Source organism: Pseudonaja textilis, chromosome 17 (assembly GCF_049901715.1).
Source record: "Pseudonaja textilis isolate UNSWEBS1 chromosome 17, rPseTex1.2, whole genome shotgun sequence".
Classification (NCBI taxonomy): domain Eukaryota; kingdom Metazoa; phylum Chordata; class Lepidosauria; order Squamata; family Elapidae; genus Pseudonaja; species Pseudonaja textilis.
In genome coordinates, this window is record NC_142006.1 from 6,045,097 (window position 1) to 6,063,103 (window position 18,007).

The following is an 18,007-nucleotide window of genomic DNA, read 5'->3' on the forward strand; positions in this document are numbered from 1 at the left end:
CTTTGTCTGCACAGCTTCTGGCTCGTCTTCCTTGGGATCTCCTCCCTATAAGCTGAGATGGCAAAGCCAGTTTCTGGAGGGGGAGGCAGGAGCAGGTGGGGGGCAGCAAATAACCCATGAAATGGAGGTGTGTGATTTGGGGGCATGGGGAGCTGTGGGGGGCTTTTGCGCAGGGAACCTGTCACCGGAAGGAGCTCCGCAGCGACTTTACATCACCACCCTCTCCCGTTCCCCTCTCGAGATTGGCAGTCATGAGGACCCGTAACTTGATTTGCCCCCGGGGTGGAGCTTCCAAGAAGCCCCTTCACTTTCTTTCTTTGGGCTCCCCCAGAATCTGGGAGGGAAGGGGCTCTTATCACTGTCTTCCCTTCTTTTCCTTCCTGCGCTCGCAGGCGAGTTCATCAAGGCCCTGTACGAATCGGATGAAAACTGCGAGGTGGATCCCAGCAAGTGCTCCTCCTCGGATCTCCTGGAGCACCAGAGCAACCTGAAGATGTGCTGCGAACTGGCCTTCTGCAAGATCATTAACTCGTACTGGTAGGTGGGTGCCAGAGTTTGCTTGGGGTGGGGGGAAGAGGAGAGGAGCTTGCTTTATGTCGAGGACCCCAGAGAGTTTGGAGGGCAGTCAGAGTCCCAGGAGGCCTGCTCTGTCCACCCCTCCAATCCCCCTTAAGACTGCTGGCTGTATTTCCTTCCTTGGCCACGGATGGGGGCGGGAGGAGAGAGAGGAACACAAAACAGCCAGGAGATGGCCAACTGAGTGGGGAAATCAGCCTGGCTCGCTCTTGGGCTCTTAAGAGCTTTTCCTGTGGCCAAACCACCAGAGCTGGAGGAGCCGAGCATCTCCGGAGAGCTGGAAGCCCAAACTTGTGGGCTGAAACTTCCACATTTCCTCACCCAGCTATGTTTTGCCACTCAGCTTTATTTCGGGAGAGATGCCAGGTGGCAGTGCCCTCCATATGCCCGGGGCCTTAACACCTAGACAGGGACGTTGGGCACCCACCAAGCCTCTCTGGAACCAGCCTCCCTCTCTCCGCAGCGTCTTCCCCCGGGAGCTGAAGGAGGTCTTCGCCTCGTGGCGCCAAGAGTGCAGCAGTCGCGGCCGGCCGGACATCAGCGAGCGCCTGATCAGCGCCTCCCTCTTCCTCCGCTTCCTCTGCCCGGCCATCATGTCGCCCTCCCTCTTCAACCTGCTCCAGGAGTACCCGGACGACCGCACTGCCCGGACGCTGACTCTCATCGCCAAGGTCACCCAAAACCTGGCCAATTTTGCCAAGTAAGGCTCCTCGGGGTTGATCAGCTGGGGGGTTGGTGGTGGGGAGGAAGAGAAAGGCCATTGATTGGCCAGTTTGGCACCGTAGATTTTCATCCCGTGAGATCCTAGGGACTAGAAACTTCCCAACGCATCAAGATTCTCCTCTGCCTTTGGCTCTCCGCTCCTCCTCGTTTCCAATTCAGGGTTTGGTCCAAAAGGGAAGAATTCAGCCTTCTGCACACACACAAACACACACACACACAACCCTCTCTCCCCATTATGAATTTTTTAAAGCCTCTGAAAGCGAGAGAATCAGTCACGGAGAAAAAGGAAAAAAAAAAAACACAAATGCAGATACGAGCCACGCTGCCAGCTTGCTACTTAAGGCCAGAGCTTTGCTGGGAACAAATCTCTCCGCTGGCTTTCCTGGCTAGTTCTGAGCTGCTTATCCTAAAAAAAGCAAGAGAGGGGGAGGGAGGGAGAAAAGGGAAGAAAGGAAGGAAAGAAGGAATGAGATAATACGCTATGAGGAGGGAAGGAGAGGAAGAGAGGAAGGGAGGGAGGAAGGAAGGGAGGGAGGGAGAAAAGGGAAGGAAGGAAGGAAGGAAGGAAGGAAGGAAGGAAGGAAGGAAGGAAGGAAGGAAGGAAGGAAGGAAGGGAGGGAGGGAGGGAGGGATCAGATAATACGCTATGAGGAGGGAAGGAGAGGGAGAGAGGAAGGAAGGGAGGAAGGAAGGAAGGAAGAGAGAGAGGGAGGAAAGGAAGGGAAGGAAGGAAGGAATCAGATAATATGCTGTGAGGAGGAAGGGACAGAGGAAGGAGGGAAGGAGAGGGAGAGAGGAAGGAAGGAAGAAAGGAAGGAAGGATCAGAGCTTTGACCCCTGGTACCCTTGACATTTCTCCTAAGTGGGGAGCCTGCAGCTGACCCACCCACCCACCCACACACCCCGCCTGCCTGGCCCCGGTTCCCCATTCACGCTGCATCTTCCCTGCTCCTTCAAGCGCCACCTTGCCTGGCCTTGCCAGCTTGGAGGTGGAAGTTCTATTCCTGCCGGGCGTTAGCCGGGTTCCGACCCTCCTCCTCCTCTGCCTTGGGCCGCAGGTTTGGGAGCAAAGAAGAGTACATGTACTTCATGAATCAGTTTCTGGAGCACGAATGGACCAACATGCAGCGCTTTCTCCTGGAGATCTCCAACCCGGAGACCCTCTCCAACACGGCCGGCTTTGAGGGCTACATCGACCTGGGCCGGGAGCTGGCCACCCTTCACTCCTTGCTCTGGGAGGTGGTGGCTCAGCTGGATCAGGTAAGGCCCGGAGACCCACATCCCAAGGGGCCCAGCGGAGCTTCCTGGGTGCCCCAAAGGGCGCCGGCTGGGACGGGTCCCTGAAGAGTCTGAGAACAGACCATCCTTTTCCTCCCTTGCAGAGCACGGCCACCAAGCTGGGCCCCCTGTCGCGCCTCCTCAGGGACGTCAACGCCGCGCTGAGCAACCCATCCTGCATGCAGCTCTCCGTCACCGGCGATCCGGCCGCCTCCACCCCAAGCGCCGGCAACGGCATCTCCGTGGGGCTCCAGAAAATGGTCCTGGAGAGCGATCTGTCTGGGTAAGAAGAGGCAGGTTGGCCATAGCGGTGGGAGGTAGGGAGGCGGTCCTGGCCTGGGCGAGACTGTGTGCTCTGGAGACCCTGAAGTGGAAAGGGCTGAGGCTGAAGGGGGAGGAGGGTGGTGAAGTTCAGTTACAGAGGCCAAACACACCCCGCCCCTTATGGCACCTGCCGTCAGCCATAGAGGCCTTGGTAAGGCCTCACGGGTGGTGGCCTCTCTACCCACACTGAAACTCAGAGGAATAATAGTTGGGTGAGGGTCCCTGAGGGTGCAAAGCTCTCCCGGGTGAGTTCAGCATGTCCTTCACCTGAGCATGGCGGATGCGATGCGCTTGCTTGCTTGCTGTCCTCTGCGTAGCGTGTTTTTCTCTCTCTGCCTCACTGCCGTTTCTCCTTTTCTTCTTCTTCTTCGTCGTCTTCGTCTCCTCTTCCTCCTTCCTCTTCTCCTTATGCATTTTTATTTCCCCCACAGTCTGATAGATTTCACACGGTTACCGTCTCCAACTCCTGAAAACAAGGACTTGTTTTTTGTCACAAGGTCTGTGGGGGCTCAGCCATCGCCTGCCCGGAGCTCCAGCTACTCGGAGGCCAATGAGCCCGACGTCCAGATGGCCAATGGCAGCAAGAGCCTCTCCATGGTGGACTTGCAGGACAATCGCCTTTTGGACGGCGGGGGCGGTGGGCTGGGGGCCGCAGAAGCACTCCCCGAGAGCCACCCCTCCGCCGGGCAGGCCTGGGCCACGCGGACTCAACAGAGTGGCACCATGGGCACTGCCACCGTGCGCCGCTCGGCACAGACGCCCACCACTCCCAACGCTGAGAACGCCCCTGGCCGGCCGCAGCTGCTGGCCCCCCTCTCCTTCCAGAACCCCGTCTACCAGATGGCGGCTGGCTTGCCACTCTCTCCCCGGGGACTGGCCGACTCGGGCTCCGAGGGCCACAGTTCACTCAGCTCCCACAGCAACAGCGAAGACTTGGCAGCGGCCACCAAGCACGGCTTCGGCAACCCCAGCGTCCCGGAGGACTTTGCCCGGCGGGCTGGAGAACTGGCCCGTCGGCAGCTCTCGGTGGCCGAGAAGGGTGGGCAGCCGACGATGCCCCGGCAGAACAGTGGTGGCCCCCAGCGGCGGATAGACCAGCCCCCTCCCCCACCCCCGCCCCCGCCCGTCACTCGGGGCAGGACCCCTCCTTCCTTGCTGAGTACTTTGCAGTACCCCCGGCCGGCCAGCGGGGGCCTGCTTTCCTCCTCGCCCGACTGGCCGGGCAGCGGTGCCCGCCTGCGCCAGCAGTCTTCCTCCTCCAAGGGAGACAGCCCCGAAATGAAACAGCGCACCATGCACAAGCAGGTGAGTGGGGCTGCCGGGTGGGGGGAGGTGGGCCAGGCCATGAGCCCCATGCAGCTCCTCTGACGCCCACTGGCTTCTCTCCGCCAAAACCCCAACCTTCTCCCGGGTCTCTTCTGCCCACGTTGGCCTCTCTGGCCACCTCATTCTGTCCGCTGCTCCTCCAGCACACAGGATGCCCATTTGGGACCCCTCTCTGCTGCTTCTGCCCACTCAGGAGGAGCCATATCTGTCACCAGGCCTGGGACCCCCAGTGGGGGGAGCTGAGCTGCTGCCCCCCCAAACCCCAGCACCTCTGCCCTTTCTTATCACTTAATGCCATAAATCCTGGAGCTGTTTGTTCACCTTCAGCCCCGTCAATCTCTGCGTGAAACTTAATCAAGGGCCACACACAGCTTTTTGGGCCCCAAGATGGCTGCTCCACAGACCTGGGTCTTCCCCAGAGTGATCTGCCACTCCCATTTCCACCCCTTGGCTGGAAGTCTTGCAATTTGCATGTCTTTGTGGGGCACTTAGATTCACCTCAGGGCTGGGATTCTACCAGTTCGCAACTATTCACTAGAACCGGTTGTTAACATTCTAAGCAGTTCGGAGAACCGGTTGTTAGGAGAAATTACTGGGCTAATCCTGTAAGGAAGGCAGGAAGGAAACATTCTGAGGTTGCTTACAGAAACTGCCTCTCCGTTAACCCTTATTACATTCTTGGCAGGACTAGACTTCCTGTTTCAGGAACTTCTCTGGAGTTTTTTTTCCCCTCCTTTGCTGGTACTTTGCTTGTGTGGAGGGACCATTCAAAGTTACAATGGCACTGAAAAAAGTGACTTATGACCCTTTTTCACACTTATGACTGTTGCAGCATCCCCACAGTCACAAGAGGCCAGGCGAGGAGATGCGTGCCTCGATGTGAGTGATGTTGAGTTGGCCATGATCAGCCAATTACATGACCACCAGGCCATGCCCACCAACTAAGCCACGCCCACAGAACCGGTTGTTAAAAAATTTGAATCCCACCCCTGGTTCACCTCCAAGAAAGCCAGCCACCTGTGGCTGATACCCCTTTAATAGCAATAGCACTTAGACTTGTATACCGCTTTGTAGTGCTTTACAGCCCTCTCTTAAGTGGTTTACAGAGTCATGTTAATCATCTACATATTAAAAGCGGCCCCCAACAGAACAACTGAAGGGGGGGTGTCTTTGCTTCATCTGAAACTATGTGAAATGCCCACCTCCCTCGCTGAAACCCTTGCAAAGCCAGGGCCCTGTCGAGCCCAGCCCTTCTACCCACCCCTGGCAGCCTCTTGGTGTGCCAACTTTCATGCCCAGGAGTACCCCCCCATCAGCAGGGCAGAACCTGGAGGGAGAGGGCCGTTCTCCACCCCTCTGTTCCACCAAGGGCGTTATGCCCACTTGGCTTCCACCTTATGCCCTCTCTCCGCCACGCGGCGCCTTCCTTGCAGGCCCCTTCTCCGGTCAACCCCAACGCGCTGGACCGCACGGCCGCCTGGCTCTTGAACATGAATGTCCAGTTTCTGGAGGAGGAAAACGCCGAGCCGGAATGCAAGCTCAGGAGTAAAGATGAGCTCAGCCAAGAGGAAAAGGTAACAGGGCGACCACCGCGAGTGTTGGCTTCAGAGCTCCCGGCTCTGGGAAGACGGAGGAAAACTCAGTCTCAAGGCCCTTAGTTGTGGAGGGAGTGCACCCCTTGGACTTTCTCCACCCCATCCTGCTTCCTTTGCCCCTTCTGCACTTCCCTCCCACCTGCCTTGCTCACCCCAGTCTCCCGGGGATGCCCCACCAGGCCTGGGCATTGTTTTCAAAGAAAGGAGCATATTTGTAGCTCAGGGTTGAACTGCGGGCTCCTTGGCGCTCTCTGAGCTTGGTGATTTTCTTGCAGACGTTTCATGACCCAACTGGGTAACTTTATCAGTGCTAGAAGGGAGTGGGCTTTGTGGAGAAGAGGAGGGAGAAAGAGGAGGAGGAGGAGGAGGAGGAGGAGGAGGAGGAGGAGGATAGGGTCCTTGGCGCTCTCTGAGCTTGGTGGTTTTCTTGCAGACATTTCATGACCTAACTAGGTAACCTTGTCAGCACTAGGAGGGAGTAGGGTTCTTGCATTCCTTTCTTGCACCGGTGGTAGGACAGACCCCCTGCCTGCCTCCAAAGAGGGTGGACGGGGACCGCAGGGGGCGGCTGCTGTGGCACAGCTGGCCTAGTCCCTCCATTCCTCCCTTCCCCTTTGACACCCCAACCCCACCCCAGTATCAGCAAGACGTGGCAGTGCTGCAGGACAAGCTGCGCCAGTCAGCCAAGAAGCTGGAGGAGTACGAAGTGCGCTTCCGGTGCCAGGAGGAAGGCACGCAGAAGCTGGCGCTGGAGTACCAAGCCCGCCTGGAGGAGAGCGAGGACCGGTTGCGGCGGCAGCAAGAAGACAAGGAGATACAGATGAAGGGGATCATCAGCAGGTAAGTGGGGAGGGGGGTGGGAAATGGAGCATCCTTGGGGGTGTTCCTTGGAACCCTGACACTTGCTCGGTGCCCCTCCCCAAAAGTCAATCACAGGGGATTCCTCCAGCGGGCCCCACTCCGACCAGCATAGCTCCCACGAATCTGGCGCTTAGACCTGCCGCCAGAATTTCTTTGCGTCCAAAAATGGTGGGGCTGGGAGGAGAAAGAAGGGGAGAAAGGCTGTGCCGTTGAGAGGGGAACCCCCACCCCCACTTTCCCACCTCCAGGCTGATGTCGGTGGAGGAGGAGCTGAAGAAGGACCACGCGGAAATGCAGGCGGCTGTGGACTCCAAGCAGAAGATCATCGATGCGCAGGTGGAGTGGGGGCTTTCTCTGAGCTGCGCTGTGTGTGTATGTGGCAGTGGGGAATCTGGGCAGGGGTTAAATGCAGGGAACCAAAAACGCCCGAAGGAATGACTTCGGAGTCACGCCCTTATGGCTGCTTGCCGAGAGACTGAATCTTGCCCAACTAAAGCACAAATCTATACAACTCTTCAATCTATCCTGAGAGCAGCCAGGATGGGAGCTGTGTTCCTGCCTACCAAGGATTCCAGGCTGCCTCTTGGCACCTTGGGCAAGGCACACACACCCCCATGCCACTCTCCACCCTCTTCCACCCCCCCACCAAAGAAGAAGGTCAGACGAAGGAGCCCATTGTCAGATGGAGCTTCTTCCCACCCAGCCGTTGGTCCCGCTGGCACCCAGGCGGAGTGACGCTGCTGGGTGGGCTGTGCTACCTGAGCAGCTCCAGGGATTTGCCCGGCTCCTCGTATCTCCGCAGCCCTGGCCCATTAGAGGCAATAAGAGATGCCTCTGGCCTTAGCAAGAGCCATTCCTCCCCACCTCAACTCATCCATTAATTAGTCCACCGGCTGGATCGATTCAGGGACGAGAAGCAGAGATCTCCATCAGCCGCCCAAGGCGAGGCTGGAGGATGAGCCCCTTCCTAGGGGAACCTGCCTCTCCAAATAATTCCAGGCAAGGGCGGAAAGGAGAAGCTGCTTTGCTGCAGATCAATAAGACAGGCGCCTTCCTGGGAAAGAAAAAAGAAAAAATCGCAAAACCTAGAAAAGAGGAAGACAATTGCCCCCAAATTCAAAAGGGGGTTGCCACTTCTCTCCTCCTGGTCCCTTTTCTCTACCTTGGGGACTTTTGAGAAATGTTGGACTTTCAGAATTGCACAGCCGCCGACGCGGCTGGACTTCCAACTCCCAGAATTCCTCAGGTAGCATGCTGGAATTCTGGGAGTTGAAGTCCACACTTCTTAAAAGTCACCAAGGTTGGGAGAAACCGTCCCAGACGGGCCATGTGGTTGTCTTGTTTATCCCAGTTTTTTTTACAAAAACGCTTTAGCTGGGGAAATCTTTGCACTGACCGTCCGTCTCCCCCTTTGCCACCCCAGGAGAAACGCATCGCCTCCTTGGACGCGGCCAACGCCCGGCTCATGAGCGCCCTCACGCAGCTGAAAGAGAGGTACAGCACGCAAACCCGCAACGGGATCTCCCCCACCAACCCAACTAAATTGCAGATCACCGAGAGCGGTGAATTCCGGAACAGCAGTAGCTGTTAACCCAGGGACCAGCTGCTGCGGGTGTGCGAGAGAGTGAGCGAGAGGAGAGCCAAGTCGAGCGCCCAGGAGGGGTGGAGCTACCTGGCACGGGCCTGGCACTCCCCTGGTCCGCCGCCTCCAGCGGGCAAAGCCAAGTGGACTCTGAGCGCTCCTCGCCAACAGCCCCTGGCCCAGGGATGGCGCTGATTTGCACAGGAGCCTCCAACCGAGCAGGCGCTAAGCCAGATGTCCAAAGAAGATGCTTCAGCGGCAAAGGCAGGAATGTGGAGAGACTTTTGACGTGCCCAGCACCCTGTTCCAGCACGTTCTCCCTGATCTGTCCTGGCTCCTGGTGCTGCCACCACCCTGGAATTTGGCCCAGCTGCCACCAACACGTCCCACCGAGTGCTCGTTCGGTGCCAGGGGCCTCGTCCCCTTTCGTCTGGGGGATGGCACTCCCCCTCTCCCCGGCCAACAGATCTCATCAGGGGACGGAGGAGGAATTGGGGCAGCTCAGGGGCTCCATCACTGGCCGAAGGATTCTCTGCCCAGGCATCTCTGTGTGAGTCCCTGAAGAAGGGCCGCTAGCCAGAAAACCTCAACCTGGGCGGAACGTTCAGGGATGTTCCACTCCTCTCTCGGTTTAAGTTTGCAGAATTCCTTGGGGGGTCAACTTTTATCAGCACAGATCCCCCCACTTCCAGCACTTAGGCTCCTCCCACTCAAGCATTTCTGCCCCCCCCCCCCAGGGCTGGAGACAAGGCCAAAAATAAAGGGGGGAAAGGGCAGAAGGCGGCATCAGTTTGATGCAGCCAGGAGCCAGGCTGACGACAATCTTGCGTCTGGTGGGGGACACGTTTTGCATGCCAACTTCTGCAAAGGCAACCCAATGAGCTGGGCAGCAGGAGGTCCGTTTTGGCCCCTGGCCATCTTTAGGCTGGCGAGACACCCCCCCCAACAGTTTGCAAAGGAGGCGAAAGCTGCAGAAGACCCCTCCCCCTTGCGTCCTGGGCGGCTTCAGCATCCCAAGGGAGGATGGCCACAACCTCTGGCCGAAAGGGCTGTTTCGCTGCGCCAAACAAGAAGAGTGCGAAAAAAATAAGCTTCCTGCTACGGCGTGAAAGCCCGAGAAACCCAATCCACACCAGGGCGTAGTGCAATAGTGTGTCAGCGGATACCAGGGCAGTCAAATCTTCGGCGGGGTTTGCAAAAGGAAGAAACCAGCCTGGGCCTTCCGGGGGTGGTGTTGGGGTTGGGGTAACGGCTCCCCCACCCTCTCAATTTCCTAGCACCGAGGGAGCTGCCGCCCCACAGATGGGGAGGGCACCCACCCAGCTGCTCACAGGGGGTGGGTGGGGGGGTCTGCTTGGCTGGCCCTAATTCTCCAGCAACATGTATGGCAGGTCCCTGCATGATGGCTGCCGGAGAAGCACCAGAGGATGAAAAAAAAACAAAAAACGACAGCCTCCCTCGTGTACGAAAGCCGGTTAACTCCCTCTCTTTTTTCTTTCACAGTCTGCGTTAGGAATAAAACAGCCCAAAGCCCAAAGCAGACTTTTTCTGGACTCCTCTCCTCTTTTCGGGGTGTGTGTGGGGGTGCTGCGTGGGAAGCTTGCCACCTCGACGAGGCCGCGCAAAAGAGAGAGTAACCGAGCAAGGAGGCGCCCTCTGAAAAGAGCCGCCCCGCCCCCACTCCCTTTCCCTAATCCGAACCGCTGGGCAGCCTTAACCGGGCTGGCGGGCCTGTCTTGGCAGTGTGGTCCGTTGTGAGACACACACCCCCTCCCTACAGGTGTGTAGGAGGCAGCAGCCACGGAGGAAGGCGAAAGAAGCCAGACGTTGAATCTCTCTCTCTCTCGCTCCAAACGCTTCCCCGCCTGCCATCTGGCTCGGCTGCGTGCAAACTGGCCCCGGGGCCCTTTCCCAGAAGACCCGAAGTTTAATACTGACAACACCCCAGCCCCCCAACACCTGGCGACCCCACCTGGGCCCGAACGTTTGCAGACAATCACGCGGCTTTTTCTGCACCCCGCTTTCTCTCTCTCTCTCTTGTCTCTGGGGCGAAGGAACCAATGCCTAAAGATCAGTGGCACCGCTGGACACCTCCCAAGAGTCATGTCTTGCCCCTCCTCCCAATTCCCCAGGTGGCCATTTGCAGGGCGGGCACCCACCCACCCCAAGGAAGGTGCATGCAAAACGGAGCACAGATTTCCTAAGGCGTGGTGCCCAGGCAGGGTCTTAGGCAGCCTGGGCAAAGCAGCCGGGAACTGGGCGCCTTTCCTTGCCAAGCAGTCCCAGGGCTCGCGGGGTCTTCCCTTTGAGTGGGGCATACATCCGAAGCCCCTCCCAGACAGCCATACCTTAAGTAAGCAGGTACCTTCCCCTGCGCTGTCCTTGGTCCTATTGGGCACTTTCAGGGCGCTGGGAACGTTTGCCAAATGCCATGTCACAAATGCTGGACCCTGCCCTCCAGGAAGCGCTCTCGCCTCGCCCACCAGAGGCCTGAGATGCCCAGGAGGGAACCCCTGTGCCATCCAGGGTTCAGTCCAGCCCCTGGGCGCTCGACTGGATGTCCTTCCTCTCCCCTCAAGGCTGGGCAGGTGGGAGGGGCCCCTCAGCTCCCTTCTCCCAATGGTTTGCACCTAGAAGAGAGAGACCTCTGCTGCCCTTCCATTCTCGGGGTGTGCGTGTGCGTGAACCCCGTTTTTCTCTCTCCTTGAACTTTCCGCCATATGAACTTGTTACGATCTGTAAGGTTTTCTCTCTCTCTCTCTCTCTCTCTTTTTTTTACAACTAATCCTTCTATAATACACTGATCTTTAGAAAGTTGTACAGGTCCTCTTTGTAAAACGGAGAAAGATGTTTTCAAGTATCGAATATAATGTGCCATTTTTTTTAAAAAAAAAGATTCTTTTGCCTGAGAATTTAAAAAAGAAAAAAGGCTGCTTTGATTTATGGGAGCTGCAGTGTTAGAGTCACGGGGGGAATGGGGCTGGCTCTATCCAAACGCTCCTTTGGAAAACCCAGATAATGGAGGGTTCCCCGTGGTCTGGTTCCTCTTTTTTTTTGCTTCTTTTGGAAGTGAGCTTCGCGGTTCCTGCTAAATTCTGGAGGAAGAAAACGTTGATATCAAATAGGTGTGTGGGGGGTGTTTCCCCCCCAATGCAAGATCCATCCTGAATTTGACACTCGGGCCAAGCCAGCTTGGTGGGAATCGAGCACTGAATCCCTAAGGGCTGAATTGAAGACCCTATATGGGGAGGGGGCACCCCACAACCGTCACCCACAATGCAAAGGAACCAGACGGCCCGGGTTGACCCCCAATGCATGTCTGGTTTTGCTGGGTGAGACCCGATGGGTAAAAATCCACTGAATTGCTCTTGGGAAGGTGCCAGAGCCCACCAATCCAAGGGCTCGGGTCAAGAACGAAAGGTGCCATGGTTCAGTTGAGCCCTCAACCAACTCTGGACCTGACCGAGCCAAGGGGGACAGTCGATTTTGCTTTCTAACTGGGCAGGGCCAAGCAGCGCCCCCCTATTCTCCCCTAAGCAGCCCAGTCCACCCACCTGGGCACCCCGGTGCAGAAGGTGGGCGAAGGAAAAACAGCCGGTAGTGGGTTTTCCCATCCAGCCCTCCTCCTCTACCACACCACCATACCGTGCTGCAAGGATCTGTGTGGGGAGACCCAGAGATTGTGCCCCTATCCGGAAGATGGGAAGGTTTCACCAACCCCCCAAGGTGGGTGGGCAATTGGGTGGGGCTGTTGGGGAAGGACAGTGATTTTTTCAACCAAACGGGACTCCCTGTGGTTGCTCTGTGGTTCGGCATCCATTATGTGAAAGAAAGAGAGAAAAAAAAAACCCTCCATGTGGTCTCCTTTCCCTTTCCCTTCCTGGACAGCAGCACTGTGTCTTCAGATATACCTCTCTGGCGCTTACAAGCGTTCCTGGGTCCCACTTGCTCCCTGTTCAAACCAGTCTCCATGTTTTATAGTCTCTTCTAAAAGAAACCAAGCAAAAATATATATATATATATATGACAATAATAATAAAATAATTTTTGTAAGTATGTTTAATAAAAATAATAATAATAATAATAATGAACAATAATAATATGAAGCCGAGGACTTGCTGAGTCGTTTCCTTCAGTTTTGCTGTCGAATAATGTACAGAGAACGTAGTTTGTGTCCAGAGCAAAAAAAAAACCAACCATGATGTGTGCGTGCCATTTATGTACATTTGCAATTAGAAAAAATATTAAAGATTTATTTAGCTATTTTATTCAAGCTCTTTTTCCCGTGTAGGATGCCTGTTTGCTTGAGAAGTGAATCGCCTTTGTGGGGTGTAGGTGGGTTGGGGGGCCGGTGCTGAAGTTTGCCAGGGGTCAGCTGCACCCCAAATTCTGCAGAAGGAGGACTTGGAATTGGAAGGACCGAGAGAGCGAGAGAGAGAGCCCAGGTGCCAGGTAAGAACCTAGGGGTTTTTTTTGGTTACCCTCTTCCTACTCTCTGCTCCTTGCAAACCCCCTTAATTCCTTCTCGCTCTTTCACGCCAGGCCAGCGTCGCACCTTGGAGCGACCTGGGCGTCTCATTCGACCGGGGCTTGCTTCCCTTCCCCTGCACGGAAGGCAGTTCTCAACAGCTGTCCGTGTAACGTGCGAAGCCCACGGGGAAACCAGAATCACAGCTGTGTTAACTTGCTTAACAGCGCAGAGATTCACTTAACAACCGGGTCAAGAATAGGCATAAAATGGCGCAAAACGCACTCCACCACTGTCTTGCTTAGCAATTTGGAGTCAATTGTGGTCGTAAGTCGAAAACTGCCTGCATCCTTTCTTGACCTGATCTCCTCTTTTGGTTTTTCCAAGAAATAATCCCTGGGTGGGGACCAGCCGCTTCCTGGTACACCTTAAAATCTCCCCTTCTCTTTCCACCCCTTCGATAACCATGTTACGAAGACACCTCATCCCCCTGCTCGTCCTGGCTTCTTGCCACTTAGGTATAAACTGCAATCCTTCACTCCATTTTCCCTGTCAAAACCCAATTACCTCAGTCTCAGATACATCAATTTTCAGGCCCAGACCCCTCGCTGCTTCGCACAAGCTAACATTGGCTGAAAAATCACTCTGGTTTTTTTTTTTTCAGCCAAGCAGCGGCAACATCTGCATATAAATGCACGCCCGAGCCCTGCCAGCCAGCCACAAGCATTCTTTAGGTATTTATTTCTAAATTTAGCAGCCAACAGAACCTCACACACGTCCTTCTCTCTGCTCCGCACTCAAATGATCTCTTAAGCTTCCCTCTTTTTTGGCCCGGCGCTCTCTTGCCTTCAGCAACTAACCTTCAACTCTTGTCCTTGCGGGAAACGTGCCAAAATTCAAGCTTATTTAAATTAACCTTCCTTTTTTTCTTTTTCTTTTTTCCTTTTTGCAGCCCACAAAGGTACAAGAGAGGGTCACATTTTTGCCCTTCTTAATGATGGACAGAGCAGCCCACATCCACTCTGCCTGGCGCAAAGCTGCCTGGCCTTCTAAACATTCGAAATTCTCGCTTCCCTTGTCAGCCCTGCGTGTTTTCCAGGCACACTTTAACAAATTAATGGGCCTGGAGGTGTTCTTGCTCACTTCACCACACAGGAAACAATAAAAAGCAGTCTTCCAATCCACAGTTTTTCACAACACCTTAAATAAAATGCAGGGCTGCCCTGCAGGCACAACACCACCTGCTTTTAACATTTCTACTCCAACACTCCTGCCATTTTTCAACTGTCTTGGCGTTTGTGTCTTAAACCTTTTCATGTTTTTCTTTTTCTTGGACAGAAGTATACAGGGTTTTCATTTCTGTTTCCCCTCTTCAGCGTGTCTCCCATCAATCACAGCTTTTCTCGTTTTGTTTCTCAAAAACACCCAGACACATTTACATGCAATTGTGCCTCTTGGGTTACAGAGCACCTTATTCGCTCGCTCAGGTCTTCCAAATCTTTTATTTTGGCGACAACTTAGCAAGGGGAAAGAAGCAAACTAGAAGGTAGCGATTATGACGAGTTGTTGGTGCATCTCACACACACCAATACACTGTGAAATAACTTGTACACACTAAAAAAAGCATTTGCCAAGGTAAGGGAAGAATCCTGCACCGCTTCCAAAGCTGGAGGCTTTGACATACCTGGTCTAAAGGATGCCAACCGACCTCCAGCTCATGACATCTCCTCCAGCCAGACAGCCGGGTCGTCGTTTCTGGGGGACCCCTCTCCTTGCCAGCCAGCACAGGCAGACCCCCCCCACAATCTACGGCCAGCCCCAGATGGCCTTTGCCAGCGATGCTCAGACTTTGGGCATATGGTACCACTGGGTTCCTGCCCTGCCTTCTGGTTTCCGGACATCTTGGCGGCTTCTTTCTGGCACCCTTCAAGGGAGCTAATTACGGTGCCGCTAATGAGGCACAGGTGCTAATTCTTCCTCCTGGTCTTTCAACGGGCCTCTTCCAAGGCTGCGGATCCCCTTCCAGAAAGGCAAAGAAATCGGGGCAGGAGCTGGGCAGTCCGAGGGAAGGAGGGAGGTTTTTGGTTCTGTCCCAAGGAGCAGCTGCCCCAGAGGGGAACCAGGAAGGCTGGGCCCTTTAGTGTACTGGCTGCAAGCCTGGCCTCCAACCTTCACCCCCTCTGCTTTCTTCCTTTACTCCCCTCGGTCAGGGCAGAACCATGATTGCTATAGTTCTACACAAGCGATGCTAAAGGAGGGCATTGTTTAAATCGTTCCCCGTTTTAAAAACCAGGGCTGCTACCGCCCGCTCTGGGAGGACGAGCTGGCATCCCACGCAACCCTAGCCGATTCTTGCTCACCCACCGCCACTTCAGATGGCAGCCCACAACAGGACCGTGTCTAGATTTGCATTCCTGGGCCACAAATCAGCGAACCGGGGGTGCTCTTTAAAGAGCGATGCTCTTGCAAAATGGCCCAGTTGGCCAAATCTAGCGAAAGGGAGTGGTGGGGGAATTGGGGAGTGAACGTTAGGCTCACCGCCCTTTGGATGGGCCCTTGACGTGGGCTCCTTTCCCAAGTTGGCGCTCGGATGCCCTTTCCTGGGTCTGGGATGGAGGGTGGGCTCTGCCTTCCCCAGCATGCTGGCTTGTCAGAGGAGCAGAGATAAATTAGAAACGGGTCCTCAAGTGGACCGGGGTGGAAAGGGGTAGCTGGAGGCAAGGGGGCTGATCTGACCCCCAGATTAATCAGGGTTAGTAACGTTGTGCTGGTTCCGCTCGTTTAGATTCACAGCCCTCTTCGCTCGTTGCCTTTTTCACCCCTTGTTGGATCCCCCCTGCCCAGTGCTGAAGGAGGCGGAAGGAAGGCGGTTGCGGGTGGGTGACAGCGGCAGGGATCGGTTCCCCCCAGACCCAGCCAGGCAAGGAGACATGGCCAAGGGACTGGAGGAGGGGAAACAGCCACGGATTGCCCACCTCTGCCTGGCCCCAGAGTTGATCCCCCGGCTGGAGGGAGCGGGGCAGCACATCAGGGGTGGGATTCAAATTTTTCATCTGTTCTGTGGGCGTGGCTTAGGTGGTGGGCATGGCTTGGTGGTCATGTGACTGGGTGGACATGCCTTGGTGGTCATGTGACTGGCTGGGTGTGGCCAACTCAACATCGCTCACATCGAGGCATGCATCTCCTCGCCTGGCCTCTTACGACTGTGGGGATGCTGCAACAGTCATAAGTGTGAAAAAGGGTCATAAGTCACTTTTTTCAGTGCCATTCTAACTTTGAATGGTCACCCCACACAAGCAAAGTACCAGCAAAGGAGGGTAAAAATCCACAGAAGTTCCAGAGACAGGAAGTCTAGTCCTGCCAAGAATACAAAAAGGGTTAACGGAGAGGCAGTTTCTGTAAGCAACACCAGAATGTTTCCTTCCTGCCTTCCTTACAGGGTTAGCCCAGGAATTTCTTCTAACAACCGGTTCTCAGAACTGCTTAGAATGTTAACAACTGGTTGTAGAGAATAGGTGCAATCTGGTGGAATCCCCCCCCTTCCCTCTGCTCCCAGTGCCTGTCTCGTCTCTTCCCCTCCCCTCTGCCGAGACAAAACGAGGCCCGCGGAGGTGGCAATTAGCTACCTGATCTAATTACTGTAATTGCCAATACAGATTATCCGCACAACGTTGTCGCAGCCGCCCGGTTAATTTCTTGCCTCCCCAAACGTCCTCCACCAGGGAGGGAGGGTCTCCCCTTCCAGGGAGGGTGAGGAGGCTGCCTTCCCTTCCAGGGGTCCCGTCCGGCCGTCCCCAGCAGCAGCCCTGACAAGCAGAAGCCCAACTGGTCAAGCAAGGGGAAGGACCAGGCCAAGGGGAAGCGAGTGCTTCCTCTCCTGGGATTTCCGAGTGTTAAATGGCCCATTCGGCACTGTTCATTTCCTGCTTCTCTCTCTGGAAACCAGGGCTGTAAAACAAGCCCACCAAAAGCAGCTTCCCACGAACCGTTTTATCCCCATTAAAAACTGCATGTCAGAAATGATGCATGACTAACACCCTCCTGCATTATGCATTGCCTGCCTCCGAGACAGGGAGACGGGGAGGGAGGGGAGAGAGAAAGAGAGAGAGAGAGAGAGAAAGACGGAAAAAGAGAGAGAGAAAGAGACAGACAGAGAGAGAGAGAAAAAGGGAGAGACAGAGAAAGAGAGAGAAAGAAAGACAGAAAGAGAGAGAAAGAGAGAGAGAGACAGACAGACAGACAGAGAAAAAGAGAAAGGAGAGACAGAGAAAGAGAGAAAGAAAGACAGAAAGAGAAACAGAGAGAGAGAGAGAGAGAGAGACTCATTTTTATATCTTAAACCCCCCAAACAAATAGGTATTATCAGGTAACCTGGAGCTAAAATAGAGAAGCACCATTTGCAGAAATGGGGGAGGGGAACGTCTACTTTAGGAAGAAACGGCTAAGCTAATTAAATCCGTGTTTTAAAAAACGTCTCTTTTGATTGTTTTAGGCTAAAAATCAAATAAAATTGCAAATTCTCTAGCTGGCAGGCCTATCCCAAATGCCTTCCTATCATTGCTCTTTTTTTCCCTCTAAGTTATTGATAAATAGAAAATGTTTCTAATGTTAGTAAAAAAAAAAAAAAAGCTAAAAAACCCCAAAAAAACCCCTAATTAATGAATAAGCTTCGAGCGGCGAACCCTCCGAAGGAAAAAAACGAACAAAAAACAAAGGAAAACGCTGCAATCGGCAAGAATCAAATCAATGGTAAAATACTGAATACCTTTGTTCAGTCCTCCAGGAATTCAGCTGTTTAGCCACAATATCCATTTTATTTCTCTTCTTAATGAAAGTGTTTCATTATCACCTCCTGTTCCTCCACAACACGAAAGCCTCCCTCTGAAATCTGATCCCTTGCCCGATCAAACCTTTGACTAAAAGGCTTCCTTACTTCCCCTAAATATTCTCTGGATCTGATTTTTTTTTTTTAGGGCCAAGCAGTCTTGGCTGGATCCCTTTGGGGACACGGGGAGCCCCTTCCCGGAATTGGGCAAAACCCCCTCTGCGTTTGGGCCCCTGGATTACTGAGGGAGATGTGGCTGGCGCTCAGGACAGGTTGGCCTTGCCAAGGCTCCCACAGGGCACAAAATCCAAGTGAGCTTTGTGGTATGTGAGAGGAAGCCCACCCCCCACCCCCACCGACCTAAAAGGCCCCCACCTTCCCAAAAGCCCCACTGAGTCTTTATCCCCCACGAGAGACATCAACCCCGCGATGACTGGGATTGCATCGCG

The 18,007-nt window shown here is 54.7% G+C and overlaps 1 protein-coding gene across 9 annotated transcripts in view; it reads left to right on the forward strand.

Annotated features, from left to right (window-relative positions):
- Nucleotides 1-9,802, forward strand: part of DAB2IP (DAB2 interacting protein) — a 74,888-nt gene extending 65,086 nt beyond the window's left edge. For 6 of the 9 annotated variants that reach the window (XM_026712334.2, XM_026712337.2, XM_026712336.2 and 3 more), the window contains 9 exons: nt 393-537; nt 1,040-1,276; nt 2,358-2,559; nt 2,682-2,860; nt 3,333-4,206; nt 5,661-5,801; nt 6,460-6,662; nt 6,932-7,019; nt 8,107-9,802. In XM_026712334.2, coding sequence (XP_026568119.1) covers nt 393-537; nt 1,040-1,276; nt 2,358-2,559; nt 2,682-2,860; nt 3,333-4,206; nt 5,661-5,801; nt 6,460-6,662; nt 6,932-7,019; nt 8,107-8,274 — 2,237 coding nt within the window. In that variant the 3' untranslated portion in view covers nt 8,275-9,802. The remainder of the gene's footprint in view (nt 1-392; nt 538-1,039; nt 1,277-2,357; nt 2,560-2,681; nt 2,861-3,332; nt 4,207-5,660; nt 5,802-6,459; nt 6,663-6,931; nt 7,020-8,106) is intronic. The other 3 variants (XM_087914540.1, XM_087914542.1, XM_087914544.1) reach the window with 1 other exon arrangement.
- The last annotated feature ends 8,205 nt before the right edge of the window (nt 9,803-18,007 follow it).